Source organism: Trichomycterus rosablanca, chromosome 10 (assembly GCF_030014385.1).
Source record: "Trichomycterus rosablanca isolate fTriRos1 chromosome 10, fTriRos1.hap1, whole genome shotgun sequence".
NCBI classification, from domain to species: Eukaryota; Metazoa; Chordata; class Actinopteri; order Siluriformes; family Trichomycteridae; genus Trichomycterus; species Trichomycterus rosablanca.
The window spans coordinates 15,727,301-15,745,196 of NC_085997.1; the positions used below are offsets into that span (position 1 = coordinate 15,727,301).

Below are 17,896 nucleotides of genomic sequence, written 5' to 3' on the forward strand. Positions count from 1 at the left end.
GTCTTTCCTCGAGATAAAATCATAGCAGTAACACACGGTCTCGAGTGGCTTATTGCTTTTATAAAATGGCGGTCAACATAAAATACAATAAAATACAACAATGTTCAATTTATAAATGTTTTTATTTACAAAAACACTTACAAAAAGCATTCTTCCGCGACCCCAGGTAGTTCGTTAACAGTGTTGCTAGGCAACATGAGGGCGAACATAACATTCACTTTTTCTTTTCAGTGGCGTATTAATATGGAATTATCGGGGATTATAAAACGGATAGTTCCGGTCCTAAAATCTGATTGGCTGAGCCGCGTTTGAAGCCGTTGTAAAATCCCCGATAAACTCACACCTATGACCACCTCACATCATTCCATATTAATACGCCACTGAAAAGAAAAATTTAATGTTATTTTCGCCCTCATGTTGCCTAGCAACACTGTTAATCGAACTATTTTGCGTCGCGGAAGAATGCTTTATTGTAAGTTTATACACAATAAATAAATTTATGAATTAAACATTGTTGTATTTATTATATTTTATGTTGACCACCGTTTTATAAAAGCAATAAGCCACTCGAGACCGTACGTTACTGTTACGATTTTAGCACGGGGAAAGAAGTTTTAGGCACTCCGCTTCGCGTCGTGCCAAAACGTCATCCCCGTGCTAAAATCACAGTAATGCACGGCCTCTCGTGGCTTATTGCTTTATTTTACAACGGCTTCGAACGCGGCTCAGCCAATCAGATTTTAGGACCGGAACTATCCGTTTTATAAGGTGAAATTTACGTTTGACAGTAACATCAGCCACAGACATATAAAAAGTCCCAGTCATACAAAAAATAAATGATACCATGATACACCGTGAAACCGGCAGAATCTTAAAAAAAAAAGTAATACAAATTTTTGGTCATACCACCCAGCCCTAAGTCTAGGCTATGAATCACGATTTCTCTTGTTTACCAGCATGTAGTTCGCACCTACAGTCCCTGTTTGCTCTTGCCTTTGCACACCCTGTAAAAGTGTAAAAAAATCACACTATCAGTACCTAAAGCGTGTCTCATTTCCCGCGCAGACACAGTCCTCTCATTTTCGAGCAGTGCAGATGCGCAGAGCATAAGAGGAAATGAAAAGTTACAGCTTTGCAAATGTGAAGCTTCCATTTTTTTCCACACGCCGGGAGACAGTGCCATCTGAGAGCGGTGCAGGAGGGCATGATGAGTGCCCATCTGGCATCGTGCCCACCAATGCCTCCTCATAAATGAGCTAGGCAAATAAAGCCTAAATTTCTCAGCAGCAACTCGATTTAACAGCCCTTTGGTTAAAAATACAGCATAGAAGCCTGGAGCCCAGAGACAGAAACAGCATCATACTGCAGAACTCCCAGAGAGCTGCTAATTGAACTGAATAACACTTTAATTATGTAGTCTTTTGTGACCTTGGAGAGAAAGCGTGGCTTATAGTTCTCAAACCGAGAGCGTAAAAAGTCCTGACGCATGCAGTAGCGGCTGCATATAAATGGGTGTTTAAGATTTCAGAGAGCGATCTTCACTGGACATCTCCACGGATCAGCTGATGAAGAATCGTTCAATTGCCATTTTTCTTAAAGGCAATTATCTGTATTGATGTTTAGCTGTTGTGTCCTTTAAGGCCATGAATGTTAGATAAACGGAATCCTTGTGCCTTAATCAGTCACTGGGTGAATAATCAGGTTTGCAGATTAAAACATCAGATAGCACTGACACAACTAACAGAGCAACACTGTCATCAAATAAAGCTGTTCATGTGATAAAACTACATGGGTATTTAACACCAACAAAGGCAATGATATTACATTAATACAGAACCAAACAAAGTCCACTGTTTTTGAAAGGCTTTCTCTAAGATTTTAAAGTGTCTTTGGGAATTTGTGCCCAATCAGTCAAAAGTACATTGGAGGTATGCTGCATTTGTCAGGCACTAATGATGGACAAGGCTTTGCTTCATATCAAACCACGTCTTTATGGACTGTGTGTGAAAAAAGTTAATTACACCAGAAGTATTAATACATAATCAATTACTACTAAGAATGTGTAGTTAGGGGCATAGGGGTTCAAGGGCATGATTGCCAGTAGTCATATTCCAATAATACTGCTACCACAGAGTGTTACTGGATGTGTACATGGTGTATTTGATAAGAAGTGCGTCAATTGCATTGTATGACGTCCAAAACCCAGTTCTAGCTTATTTAGACAAGTTCCTATGTTCTAGCTCTGAAATCTCTGTTAACGTTGGCATCTTCCACTGTCCTACAAGGTCACCAACAAATATATAAGGGTGTTTATTTTATCCTTCTCCTCTCTGAACTCTTTTCTACACACAATTCAGTCTCTGAGGTATTTCATTAAGAGCTTTTACACCACAGGACATTGCTTCACACTGCTAAAACAGTAAGGGTCTTCCCCAAACTGTTGCCACAAATAAAGAAGCATATAAATTATATAACTGATTTTACTGGGTATGGCTAAAACTTGATAACTTGATTATAAAGATGTTTTAAATACTAAGGCACTGTAAGGACTATCATAACTGTATGTTAAAATCTCCTGCTCTAAGTCGTTTTATCTTTACAGTAAGTGTCTGATAACATTGTGTCATTTTGTATTTAATGTCAGTTTAATCAGCTTAAAAAATTCCAGAAGAACCAGTTTGAATAATTTATTAAGGATTATTCATAATCACTATCTGACATAACAGCGAAGGAAAAAAAAGGAAATTGAAAATACAGGAGGTCTTACAAAGCACTCGGCAGCATCATCCATAATGCCCAGCTGGAAGCGCTGCTCGTCCTGAAAAGTCTTGGCCAGAGCGCTGCGAAGGGCATCCGATGGTAGAACCTTCTCACTGCTGTACTGGAACTGGGCAAAGATGCTCTGCAACCATAAACACAAAAAATCCCATTAGCAAAACCAATTTATCCTGAGGGTCACTGTGAGCCCAAAATATTTTCCATGAATACTGGGAGAAAACATGAATACACTAGACAAGGTGTCAGTTTATCACAGGGCACCATATACTGCTTAAAAATGTAAAAAACAGCTGTTTAAAAGCCCACTAGTTGTAAAAAACAAACAAACAAACAAACAAAAGACTGAAGCAGACTGACTCTAGCAACTACTAACAGGAAACAGAAGAGCAGAAAAGCTTTAAACAAAAGAGGCTAAATCCCAGTTAGAGATACACCAATACACTAATCCAATTAATTGTATTTTTTAAACAATAATCAATATGAAAATCAGTTCCCTTTGCTATGTGCACCGGGTCACAGTCATGAAGAGCATTTCTCAAACAGCTACTACCAAGTGGAAGCATATTATTTATGTTATAAAATTGTGACTATGTACATGTAGTGAGTATGTACATGTATACACTCACCAAGCAATTTATTAGGAACACCTGTCTTAAGCGTTCATTGATTTATTGGCCATTTTATGAGCTACACCCACCACACATAAGAACATTGTAGATGAACAATTACAATTACGGACTGAAGTCTGTCTGCTTTTCTTTACACTTTGTCACCCTTCTCTAGTCCATCAATCAAAATTAACTAATCAAAGTTATAGGACTGCTATTTGGGTGATGGATACACTTATTGGCCTTTATTTTATTTTATTTTTTTATTAGGGACACATACCCTGTTAAGACTTCTTAAAAACTGTTAACACATACAAGGGATGTTCAAAAAGTTTCTGCACTTATTTAACTCTATGCCTTTTTTCCAGCATCGTATTCACTTTTAATGCCATCAGCAAAAAAAGGGTTTTTCGTTGAGCGTGTAGCCACTGATACACTGCTGCTTTCACATCATCACATGAAAATATTCTTCCCCTTAAAGCTTCTTTGAGCGGTCCAATAAGGTGGAAATCAGATGGCGCTAAATTCGGACTATAAGCTCTCTCAGTCTCTCAGACACAACCAATTACTGCTCCCAAAAATATTAAAGTGTGGAAACTTTTTAAATATCCCTCATACAATCAGAAACTAGAGCTATTTTCCTTTTCATTTAAGGTGTCTGTTAATCTTCCTCTAGTTTTATCAGTAGACAGTTTCTGATCGCATGTCACTGCTGACTTTATATTTTTGGTTGAGGCTATTCTCTTTCCAGCACTGACAGTAAAGTGTTAAAAAATGAACAACATTGCTGAACCCAGTACATTCACACCAGTACAACACACACTAACGTGTCATTACAGTTTTTCATGTGATGAGTGCTGAGAATGATCCATCACCCAAACAATATACACTCAGTGGAGATTGTATGGGGTCCCTCCCTAGTGATAAAGTGGACAGCACAACAGATGGACTATAGTCAGTGATTGTATACCCACACTGCACATTTATTTGGTATATGTACCTAATAAAAATGAATGTACGTTCAATATAAGTGATAGGTGAGTGAATATCACATACACCAAACTTTGTTGAAACAGTATTTGTATCTGGCTAGCCGTATTTGTCATCACTTGACATACTGTGTTTAAATGTAAAGCAAGATTCACATTTTGGAAGTGGAGGTTCTGTGACGTTCTTTGGGGCTGATTCAAGGCATCACGGAGTCAATGAAGTACCTGGATATTTTAAATCTCAATCTGAATGACGCTCAGGTGGCGCAGCTGGGTTGCCGGACGGGACCTCATAACTGATGCAATTCCAACCTCTGCTGGCTAATTGATGGCGCCTGCATCTATCCATACACAAAGCTGATCCGCATATGAACTCGCCTTGTGCTGGTGAAAAGATGCAGTCGGCTACTGCACACATGTCGGAGGGGACGTGTGTCAGTCTCGGCTCTCCTCAACCAGAGTGGAGATCAACATCAGTAGAGAGGAAGCATAGTGCAATCGGGTAATTGGATACAACTATGACTTTTGGCATTGTCGTTCTAAAACTGGCCTAAACTCCATTAAAAATTATGAATTAGCTGGTGAGGAGTCCAGAGGACAGAACATACCTTAAAATCTAGAAAGACTTCTGTATTAAAGAGAGCTCTCAGATTATTTGAATTGTATTTAACAACATTTATTATAGGTGAATACTTAGGGCTGCTTTCTTAGCAAAAATACTTTACATAAAGTACCAAATACATGATTGGCAATCATTGTTACCCATGGTTTTGTTTACATTTTCAACTGGCTTAAAATAATGAATTTCTCTTAGCCTTTCAGTAGGTAAGAGTGTGTTATTTTATCACAAGGACATTTAGTCATTAACTTTTTTTGACCCAGCTTTACCAAGGGGGCTAATCATTCTAAAGCTGACTATACACTGTGCTTGCTTATAGGTATAAAGTAGAAAAGAAGGTGTTTCCAGAAGGAGGATGGGCTGGTGGCACTGAAACAGGTAATGTAATGAGCTGACTGCAGCACTGCACCAACAAGAAGAGAAACTGAGGAAGAAAAAAGTGAGAGAGATGAAAGCGAGAGCTAGGTGATGGCAAATTTCCACTACTCTATCACTTCATTCCTTTAATCACATGGCTGATGCTCAGTTCAGAATTTAGAACCATTTTAACCCACTGACATGTCTTAACGTCCAACACACACTCTTACACCGTGTCACACACTTTTCCTTACTTGCTCACTTGCACGACACACTCCCCTACTGCTGGCCTGACTGCAGCTACTAAATTCTGAGGACAGATAAGGACTATTGCTTCTACACTAGCAAGCATGTAAAAAAGCTGCATGAAGCCTAAATTTGGGTGACGGCAGCAACGTGATATTTTAAGTTTACCTTTTTAGCCTGCTTTTTGTTCAAACAGCCAGTGACATTATATGGCACCACTGCAAGGTTCAGAGCCTTGCTCAAGGACCCAACAGTGGCTGCTTGGTGGAGCCGAGATTTGAGTCCTCAGCCTTACGATTTATTCCCAGAGCTCTTATCACTGAGCCCATATTGTAATAATGAATCAAATACTAGTGATCGACTCTGGCAGAGTCAAAGAGCTTATCACATGGCACAAGTCTGATGTTATCTGCTCAGAACTGTAGTTTCATTTCATGTTTATCTTCTATTGAACAGTATGACATGCATGACAAAGAAAAACGTGCTGCAGTGACACAGTATTCTATCACACTAGCATATCACTTTACAATATTTAAGCATGAGTCTGAATCTCTGCAGTGCTACTAACCTGGCTGTGTGTTTAATAGACACAGTTGGCAGTGCTTGAGGAAGAGAAGGTTGATTGGGGTTTCTTCTCAAAGCTGCTGCAGTATGTAAAGTTTGGTGCTGGTCTGGGCATGGCACAAGAGGGTTGGGTCACATGGAGGATAGCGTGTCTCTCTGTACACTTTACAGCTATGTGAGGGCACCTGCCTGGTGAAGTTTGACATTCTATTTCACACACCATAAAAAGGTTTAAAGCCAAATTAAAAAGTTCAGGGTTCTGTAAAAACTGTGACTGGTCAGCGGCAAGCGTTCAATCAGATTGAACTGAGTGCAGCGACAAGCTGTAATAACAGAGAGGCAAAGTGGTGAATCCGCACAGCAGAGTCAAGGTAAGTGGCACCGTAATAATGTAATAATCTTTAAATCCCACCTATGGGTTTATGAAAAGTGACTGTGACAGCCACAACAGAATCTTCCAGGACTTCTTTTGAAACCAAGCCTTGGTGGACTTTGAGGTATGCTTAGGATTATTGTCCTGTTGGAAGGTCCAGTGATACCCAAGCTTCAGCTTTCTTACAGTTTGCATGATATTTTCCTGAAACCTGACTGAATCAACCTTGCCTTCTATATGCTGCAGGATTCCGGTACCAGAGAAAGCAAAGCAGCTCCAGAGCATCACTGATTATCCATCATGCTTCACTGTAGGCTGAGTGTTCCTCTAAGCATATGCTTTATTATACCTTCTCCAGACATACTGCTAATCCATAGGCTTGAAAAGTTCCAGCTAAATCTTTTGTGTCTTAGTTATATGATTTTGAGCATATTGGAGCTGATGTTTCTTGTGTTTTTGGGTCAGTAGAGGTGTGGGTCTTGGAGTTTGGACTTGGAGACCTTACTGTGCAAACTAAAACCCAGGTGCCTGCTGCCACAAATCTTGCTTTAGGTCTTTTGTAGTCACTCCAGGGTTTTTTTACCACAGAATCTGGTGGCAGTTGGTGATAGCTTCCTCTTTCTGCCACGTCCAGGTACTCTCACCAGTGTTCATTTACTTTTAATTTCAAATGTGCAAACTAAGCTATATCTATAATCAATTGGTGCCTTTGCTATGTTTTATATTACAAGGCAATTATCTATTAACGTTTTGACAACTCTCTTGACTTTTATCATTTTTAACATGCAATCAAATGCCACAGTCAACAACCCCCTAGCCAGTTCAGGTATTTGATGTGTTTAAAGCACACCTCACACCTTTTCTCAAGTGTTGTGCTTATTTGCAAATGTGAGCACTTATGAGGAATTCTATTCAGGCGGTTAAATAATTCTGAATCTGCAGTAGTCATTAAAAGTGGCATTTTGTGTTGAATTTGGATAAAACACTTGTTATGTTTGTTATGTTGAGCTATTTAAATTGTTCATGTTTGATTGGTTTATTGCAAACAGCTGAAAGTTTGTAAATTTTGCCAATAACCCTAATTTGCGATGGAGGTTAAATAATTTTAATTGCAAGTGTAATATAATCTATGTTTTACTGTTTTATCCATTAGTCCATTTTTATTTTTAAGATTTCCCTTAGCTATCTTAAAATTCTCTGGAGGTTTTAATTCTGATTACCTATCAGTTTGATAATTACCAAATTATTAAGATGCATGTACACAAAGCTGATGAGTCTGCTCACTGAGTCTGAATAAATGTACCTCAAGCCTTCTGCTTATAGCAGTAACACACAAAACGACAATGTGATTCATTCAAGATCAAGCTACTGTTTGTAACAAATGACCACGTAAAATGAGTCTCAGGAAATCATGTACAGTGAGCTCCATTACTGACTGCATGCCCTGAGGCATTGCATATGACGTTAACCTTAAGTCTGAGTCATGAGTCCACATTATTAGCCTTTACTATCCACACTGTTCCACAAATAGAGGCCCATTTATCATGAGATCTATGACTACTAATTTCAATTTCTTTACAGCAAAATTGGCAGTTTTTTGTAGCCTTTTTATGGGCAAAATATTTGTAAATAGTTGCAACAAGTAATGGGAGAGTTGAATCACAACAACACAATATTAAGCATATATAATAATAATAATATATACAGTATATATACACTGCTCAAAAAAATTAAGGGAACACTAAAATAACACATCCTAGATCTCAATGAATGAAATATTCCAGTTGAAAATCTTTATTCATCACATAGTGGAATGCGTTGAGAACAAAATAACAAAAATGATCAATGTAAATCAAAATTATTATCCCATGGAGGGCTGGATTTGGAATCAAACTCAAAATCAAAGTGGAAGATCAAATTACAGGCTGATCCAGCTTCAGTGGAAATTCCTCAAGACAAGTTAAAATGAGGCTCAGTAGTGTGTGTGGCCTCCACGTGCCTGTATGACCACCCCCTACAACGCCTGGGCATGCTCCTGATGAGGCGGTGAATGTTCTCCTGAGGGATCTCCTCCCAAACCTGGATTAAAGCATCAGTCAACTCCTGGACAGTCTGTGGTGCAACGTGGCGTTGGTGGATGGAACGAGACATGATGTCCCAGATGTGCTCGATTGGATTCAGGTCTGGGGAACGGGCAGGCCAGTCCATAGCATCAATGCCTTCATCACGCAGGAACTGCTGACACACTTCAGCCACATGAGGCCTAGCATTGTCATGCATCAGAAGGAACCCAGGGCCCACTACAGCAGCATATGGTCTCACAATGGGTCTGAGGATCTCCACGGCGTCTCCAGACTCCAGACGTCTGTCACATGTGCTCACTGTGAACCTGCTCTCATCTGTCAAAAGCACAGGGCGCCAATGGCAAATCTGCCAATCTTGGTGTTCTCTGGCAAATGCCAATCGCCCTGCACGGTGTTGGGCTGTAAGCACAAGCCTCACTTGTGGACGTCGGGCCCTCATACCACCCTCATGGAGTCTGTTTCTGACAGTTTGAGCAGAAACATGGATATTAGTGGCCTGCTGGAGGTCATTTTGCAGGGCTCTGGCACTGCTCCTCCTGTTTCTCCTGGCACAAAGGAGGAGGTAGCGGTCCTGCTGCTGGGTTGTTGCCCTCCTACAGCCCCCTCCTCATCTCCTGGTGTACTGGCCTGTCTCCTGGTATCTGCTCCATGCTCTGGACACTGTGCTGACAGACACAGCAAACCTTCTTGCCACAGCTCGCATTGATGTGCCATCCTGGATGAGCTGCACTACCTGAGCAACTTCTGTGGGTTGTATTTCTACCTGTTGTCGGTTCCATTTGAACAACAGCAGGTGAAATTGATTCACAATCAGTGTTGCTTCCTAATTGGACAAGTCGATTTCACAGAAGTGTGATTGACTTGGAGTTACATTGTATTGTTTAAGTGTTCCTTATATTTTTTTGAGAAGTGTATATATATATACAGTGTATCACAAAAGTGAGTACACCCCTCACATTTCTGCAAATATTTCATTATATCTTTTCATGGGACAACACTATAGACATGAAACTTGGATATAACTTAGAGTAGTCAGTGTACAGCTTGTATAGCAGTGTAGATTTACTGTCTTCTGAAAATAACTCAACACACAGCCATTAATGTCTAAATAGCTGGCAACATAAGTGAGTACACCCCACAGTGAACATGTCCAAATTGTGCCCAAATGTGTCGTTGTCCCTCCCTGGTGTCATGTGTCAAGGTCCCAGGTGTAAATGGGGAGCAGGGCTGTTAAATTTGGTGTTTTGGGTACAATTCTCTCATACTGGCCACTGGATATTCAACATGGCACCTCATGGCAAAGAAAACTCTGAGGATGTGAGAAATAGAATTGTTGCTCTCCACAAAGATGGCCTGGGCTATAAGAAGATTGCGAACACCCTGAAACTGAGCTACAGCATGGTGGCCAAGGTCATACAGCGGTTTTCCAGGACAGGTTCCACTCTGAACAGGCTTCGCCAGGGTCGACCAAAGAAGTTGAGTCCACGTGTTCGGCGTCATATCCAGAGGTTGGCTTTAAAAAATAGACACATGAGTGCTGCCAGCATTGCTGCAGAGGTTGAAGACGTGGGAGGTCAGCCTGTCAGTGCTCAGACCATACGCCGCACACTGCATCAACTCGGTCTGCATGGTCGTCATCCCAGAAGGAAGCTGACACACAAGAAAGCCCGCAAACAGTTTGCTGAAGACAAGCAGTCCAAGAACATGGATTACTGGAATGCCCTGTGGTCTGACGAGACCAAGATAAACTTGTTTGGCTCAGATGGTGTCCGGCATGTATGGCGGCGCCCTGGTGAGAAGTACCAAGACAACTGTATCTTGCCCACAGTCAAGCATGGTGGTGGTAGCATCATGGTCTTGGGCTGCATGAGTGTTGCTGGCACTGGGGAGCTGCAGTTCATTGAGGGAAACATGAATTCCAACATGTACTGTGACATTCTGAAACAGAGCATGATCCCCTCCCTTCGAAAACTGGGCCTCATGGCAGTTTTCCAACAGGATAACGACCCCAAACACAACCTCCAAAATGACAACTGCCTTGCTGAGGAAGCTGAAGGTAAAGGTGATGGACTAAACCCAATTGAGCACCTGTGGCGTATCCTCAAGTGGAAGGTGGAGGAGTTCAAGGTGTCTAACATCCACCAGCTCCGTGATGTCATCACGGAGGAGTGGAAGAGGATTTCAGTAGCAACCTGTGCAGCTCTGGTGAATTCCATGCCCAGGAGGGTTAAGGCAGTGCTGGATAATAATGGTGGTCACACAAAATATTGACACTTTGGGCACAATTTGGACATGTTCACTGTGGGGTGTACTCACTTATGTTGCCAGCCATTTAGACATTAATGGCTGTGTGTTGAGTTATTTTCAGAAGACAGTAAATCTATACTGCTGTACAAGTTGTACACTGACTACTCTAAGTTATATCCAAGTTTTATTTCTATAGTGTTGTCCCATGAAAAGATATAATAAAATATTTGCAGAAATGTGAGGGGTGTACTCACTTTTGTGATACACTGTATATATATACAGTGTATCACAAAAGTGAGTACACCCCTCACATTTCTGCAGATATTTAAGTATATCTTTTCATGGGACAACACTGACAAAATGACACTTTGACACAATGAAAAGTAGTCTGTGTGCAGCTTATATAACAGTGTAAATTTATTCTTCCCTCAAAATAACTCAATATACAGCCATTAATGTCTAAACCACCGGCAACAAAAGTGAGTACACCCCTAAGAGACTACACCCCTAAATGTCCAAATTGAGCACTGCTTGTCATTTTCCCTCCAAAATGTCATGTGATTTGTTAGTGTTACTAGGTCTCAGGTGTGCATAGGGAGCAGGTGTGTTCAATTTAGTAGTACAGCTCTCACACTCTCTCATACTGGTCACTGAAAGTTCCAACATGGCACCTCATGGCAAAGAACTCTCTGAGGATCTTAAAAGACGAATTGTTGCGCTACATGAAGATGGCCAAGGCTACAAGAAGATTGCCAACACCCTGAAACTGAGCTGCAGCACAGTGGCCAAGATCATCCAGCGTTTTAAAAGAGCAGGGTCCACTCAGAACAGACCTCGCGTTGGTCGTCCAAAGAAGCTGAGTGCACGTGCTCAGCGTCACATCCAACTGCTGTCTTTGAAAGATAGGCGCAGGAGTGCTGTCAGCATTGCTGCAGAGATTGAAAAGGTGGGGGGTCAGCCTGTCAGTGCTCGGACCATACGCCGCACACTACATCAAATTGGTCTGCATGGCTGTCACCCCAGAAAGAAGCCTCTTCTGAAGTCTCTACACAAGAAAGCCCGCAAACAGTTTGCTGAAGACATGTCAACAAAGGACATGGATTACTGGAACCATGTCCTATAATCTGATGAGACCAAGATTAATTTGTTTGGTTCAGATGGTCTCAAGCATGTGTGGCGGCAATCAGGTGAGGAGTACAAAGATAAGTGTGTCATGCCTACAGTCAAGCATGGTGGTGGGAATGCCATGGTCTGGGGCTGCATGAGTGCAGCAGGTGTTGGGGAGTTACATTTCATTGAGGGACACATGAACTCCAATAAGTACTGTGAAATACTGAAGCAGAGCATAATCCCCTCCCTCCGGAAAATGGGTCGCAGGGCAGTGTTCCAGCATGATAATGACCCCAAACACACCTCTAAGACGACCACTGCTTTATTGAAGAGGCTGAGGGTAAAGGTGATGGACTGGCCAAGCATGTCTCCAGACCTAAACCCAATAGAACATCTTTGGGGCATCCTCAAGCGGAAGGTGGAGGAGTGCAAAGTCTCGAATATCCGCCAGCTCCGTGATGTCGTCATGGAGGAGTGGAAAAGCATTCCAGTGGCAACCTGTGAAGCTCTGGTAAACTCCATGCACAGGAGAGTTAAGGCAGTTCTGGGAAATAATGGTGGCCACACAAAATATTGACACTTCAGGAACTTTCACTAAGGGGTGTACTCACTTTTGTTGCCGGTGGTTTAGACATTAATGGCTGTATATTGAGTTATTTTGAGGGAAGAATAAATTTACACTGTTATATAAGCTGCACACAGACTACTTTTCATTGTGTCAAAGTGTCATTTTGTCAGTGTTGTCCCATGAAAAGATATACTTAAAAATCTGCAGAAATGTGAGGGGTGTACTCACTTTTGTGATACACTGTATATATATAAAATATATATATATACAGTGTATCACAAAAGTGAGTACACCCCTCACATTTCTGCAAATATTTTATTATATCTTTTTATGGGACAACACTATAGACATGAAACTTGGATATAACTTAGAGTAGTCAGTGTACAGCTTGTATAGCAGTGTAGATTTACTGTCTTCTGAAAATAACTCAACACACAGCCATTAATGTCTAAATAGCTGGCAACATAAGTGAGTACACCCCACAGTGAACATGTCCAAATTGTGCCCAAAGTGTCAATATTTTGTGTGACCACCATTATTATCCAGCACTGCCTTAACCCTCCTGGGCATGGAATTCACCAGAGCTGCACAGGTTGCTACTGGAATCCTCTTCCACTCCTCCATGATGACATCACGGAGCTGGTGGATGTTAGACACCTTGAACTCCTCCACCTTCCACTTGAGGATGCGCCACAGGTGCTCAATTGGGTTTAGTCCATCACCTTTACCTTCAGCTTCCTCAGCAAGGCAGTTGTCATCTTGGAGGTTGTGTTTGGGGTCGTTATCCTGTTGGAAAACTGCCATGAGGCCCAGTTTTCGAAGGGAGGGGATCATGCTCTGTTTCAGAATGTCACAGTACATGTTGGAATTCATGTTTCCCTCAATGAACTGCAACTCCCCAGTGCCAGCAACACTCATGCAGCCCAAGACCATGATGCTACCACCACCATGCTTGACTGTAGGCAAGATACAGTTGTCTTGGTACTTCTCACCAGGGCGCCGCCACACGTGCTGGACACCATCTGAGCCAAACAAGTTTATCTTGGTCTCGTCAGACCACAGGGCATTCCAGTAATCCATGTTCTTGGACTGCTTGTCTTCAGCAAACTGTTTGTGGGCTTTCTTGTGCGTCAGCTTCTTTCTGGGATGACGACCATGCAGACCGAGTTGATGCAGTGTGCGGCGTATGGTCTGAGCACTGACAGGCTGACCTCCCACGTCTTCAACCTCTGCAGCAATGCTGGCAGCACTCATGTGTCTATTTTTTAAAGCCAACCTCTGGATATGACGCCGAACACGTGGACTCAACTTCTTTGGTCGACCCTGGCGAAGCCTGTTCCGAGTGGAACCTGTCCTGGAAAACCGCTGTATGACCTTGGCCACCATGCTGTAGCTCAGTTTCAGGGTGTTAGCAATCTTCTTATAGCCCAGGCCATCTTTGTGGAGAGCAACAATTCTATTTCTCACATCCTCAGAGAGTTCTTTGCCATGAGGTGCCATGTTGAATATCCAGTGGCCAGTATGAGAGAATTGTACCCAAAACACCAAATTTAACAGCCCTGCTCCCCATTTACACCTGGGACCTTGACACATGACACCAGGGAGGGACAACGACACATTTGGGCACAATTTGGACATGTTCACTGTGGGGTGTACTCACTTATGTTGCCAGCTATTTAGACATTAATGGCTGTGTGTTGAGTTATTTTCAGAAGACAGTAAATCTACACTGCTATACAAGCTGTACACTGACTACTCTAAGTTATATCCAAGTTTCATGTCTATAGTGTTGTCCCATGAAAAGATATAATGAAATATTTGCAGAAATGTGAGGGGTGTACTCACTTTTGTGATACACTGTATATATACACAGTATATATATATATATATATATATATAAAATATAAGGAACACAAACAATACAATGTAAATCCAAGTCAATCACACTTCTGTGAAATATATATATATACAGTGTATCACAAAAGTGAGTACACCCCTCACATTTCTGCAGATATTTAAGTATATCTTTTCATGGTACAACACTGACAAAATGACACTTTGACACAATGAAAAGTAGTCTGTGTGCAGCTTATATAACAGTGTAAATTTATTCTTCCCTCAAAATAACTCAATATACAGCCATTAATGTCTAAACCACCGGCAACAAAAGTGAGTACACCCCTAAGAGACTACACCCCTAAATGTCCAAATTGAGCACTGCTTGTCATTTTCCCTCCAAAATGTCATGTGATTTGTTAGTGTTACTAGGTCTCAGGTGTGCATAGGGAGCAGGTGTGTTCAATTTAGTAGTACAGCTCTCACACTCTCTCATACTGGTCACTGAAATTTCCAACATGGCACCTCATGGCAAAGAACTCTCTGAGGATCTTAAAAGACGAATTGTTGCGCTACATGAAGATGGCCAAGGCTACATGAAGATGGCCAAAACCCTGAAACTGAGCTGCAGCACAGTGGCCAAGATCATCCAGCGTTTTAAAAGAGCAGGGTCCACTCAGAACAGACCTCGCGTTGGTCGTCCAAAGAAGCTGAGTGCACGTGCTCAGCGTCACATCCAACTGCTGTCTTTGAAAGATAGGCGCAGGAGTGCTGTCAGCATTGCTGCAGAGATTGAAAAGGTGAGGGGTCAGCCTGTCAGTGCTCAGACCATACGCCGCACACTACATCAAATTGGTCTGCATGGCTGTCACCCCAGAAGGAAGCCTCTTCTGAAGTCTCTACACAAGAAAGCCCGCAAACAGTTTGCTGAAGACATGTCAACAAAGGACATGGATTACTGGAACCATGTCCTATGGTCTGATGAGACCAAGATTAATTTGTTTGGTTCAGATGGTCTCAAGCATGTGTGGCGGCAATCAGGTGAGGAGTACAAAGATAAGTGTGTCATGCCTACAGTCAAGCATGGTGGTGGGAATGCCATGGTCTGGGGCTGCATGAGTGCAGCAGGTGTTGGGGAGTTACATTTCATTGAGGGACACATGAACTCCAATATGTACTGTGAAATACTGAGCAGAGCATGATCCCCTCCCTCCGGAAACTGGGTCGCAGGGCAGTGTTCCAGCATGATAATGACCCCAAACACACCTCTAAGACGACCACTGCTTTATTGAAGAGGCTGAGGGTAAAGGTGATGGACTGGCCAAGCATGTCTCCAGACCTAAACCCAATAGAACATCTTTGGGGCATCCTCAAGCGGAAGGTGGAGGAGCGCAAAGTCTCGAATATCCGCCAGCTCCGTGATGTCGTCATGGAGGAGTGGAAAAGCATTCCAGTGGCAACCTGTGAAGCTCTGGTAAACTCCATGCATGCCCAGGAGAGTTAAGGCAGTTCTGGGAAATAATGGTGGCCACACAAAATATTGACACTTCAGGAACTTTCACTACGGGGTGTACTCACTTTTGTTGCCGGTGGTTTAGACATTAATGGCTGTATATTGAGTTATTTTGAGGGAAAAATAAATTTACACTGTTATATAAGCTGCACACAGACTACTTTTCATTGTGTCAAAGTGTCATTTTGTCAGTGTTGTCCCATGAAAAGATATACTTAAATATCTGCAGAAATGTGAGGGGTGTACTCACTTTTGTGATACACTGTATATATCAGATAACTATTTTCAATGTCTTGTTGAGTTCATGTTTTCGTGGGTCAGAGCTGTTTTGACAGCATATTAGGCAAGTGGTCCTAAAATTTTGGCTTACTGTTGTATTTAGCATCTTTTTTTTTTTTTATATAGACTTGAAGATTAAGACTTTGATTGAATCCCAAACATAGTGTTTGAGATCAGGGCTCTGTTCAGTCCACTAAACATATTAAACTAGGTATATATCTTTATAGACCATGCTTTGTATATAAAGGCTCAGTCATGCTTGAACTAAAATGTAGTAAATTACACAGTACAATTTATTTTATATAATTTTACCTTTACACCTGTAATAGCAAAGGGTGTGGCTGCTGAAACTTTAAAGCTTAATGCTTACAAGTAGCTCACATGCTTTTGGCCATACTTGTATGTAAGAATGGAAAAGTCCCCATCCCTGTCTTCACATAGCTGCTGTGTCATATAACTAGGGCCATACTAAATTCACAGGAAAATGTGCTTAAATTCACAGACCTTGTTTTTTGAAAATCAGAATTCAAGGAGTTTTTTTTTTTTAAATAGTGCCACATTTCACAGCAGTCATTAAATGACACTAATAAACTGAATGATAGAATAAATGGAAGCTACAATATACAGCACAGCCTAACCTTAACGGTTGAATTTAAACTAGAACATTCAGCGACGGTCTCAAATACAAAAAATACTTGTTTGTGTTTTCACACACGCCCCTCTGCATCCACAGAATCAGTTGGGAGTTTTCCAAACTCAGATACCTGAGTCATGTTTTTAGCTGCTTTAAACTTCAACATCTTGGACATTTTGTCTAACCGATAGCTGGTGTAACCGAGCATCTTTGAAGTTTGCTGAGTTTATAAAGAAAGAAATAAACTTTACATATACTAACTATCAGGAGCAGAATATTTTACTGTCTTGTTCTTTTGACGCACAGCACAGACTACAAAGAGATGATTCTGTGTGTAGAGAAACACACTTTTCCATTGATTATGGAATCTCCAAAGAGACAAAATGCACTCAAAACGTAAACACATACATCAAACATTGTCAGCACACCACACCACAGAAAAGTTTATGATTGCTAGGATGCCTCATACTGCGTATTGCGCCTCAAAATTTTATATGCTACACGAATGAAAAATGTTAAATTGCTAAACACAAACCTTATTTTTTTATTTCACAGCTAATTGCATATTACATGGAAACAACTTATTTCACTGTCCGCAACACAATTTTTAAGGCCGTGAATTAGGTAGGGTATTACATATAACGCTAGAAGTCAACTGCTACAACACACCTCATGAGAATTACTCGACTTTAGTTGATCCAACTAACACCTCAGCATATACTCACTCAAACACTCATGTGTGCACACACACACACACACTCCTTTAATGATTTAACTTGATTTAACATACTCTCCAAAAACAACCAGACCCACGCATTTATTTAGTAATATTTAATAAACCAAGAAAAGTAGGAGAAAACTAAATGACTTGAAATGAAACTAATTTCCACTATTTTCTATTACATAACCACTGCAGGCAACAGTAAGGCCCCCAGTGTAAATGTGACACCAGCTGTAAGTGTAAAAAAGCAGTTGTTTAAGGCTTGCGGTCCTAACACAGCACGATGTAATAACGTTAAAGAGTGCTCTGGGATGAGATTTTTACACACAGTCTGAATCTCTGTGTATTTGGCTTGGTTTCGTATCTCTGA

General features: G+C 41.3%; 1 protein-coding gene across 6 annotated transcripts in view; it reads right to left on the minus strand.

The window, feature by feature from the left end:
* usp54b (ubiquitin specific peptidase 54b) overlaps window positions 1-17,896 on the minus strand; it is a 198,240-nt gene that overhangs the window by 57,864 nt on the left and 122,480 nt on the right. For all 6 annotated transcript variants that reach the window (XM_063002872.1, XM_063002873.1, XM_063002868.1 and 3 more), the window contains exon 4: window positions 2,768-2,902. In XM_063002872.1, coding sequence (XP_062858942.1) covers window positions 2,768-2,902 — 135 coding nt within the window. The remainder of the gene's footprint in view (window positions 1-2,767; window positions 2,903-17,896) is intronic.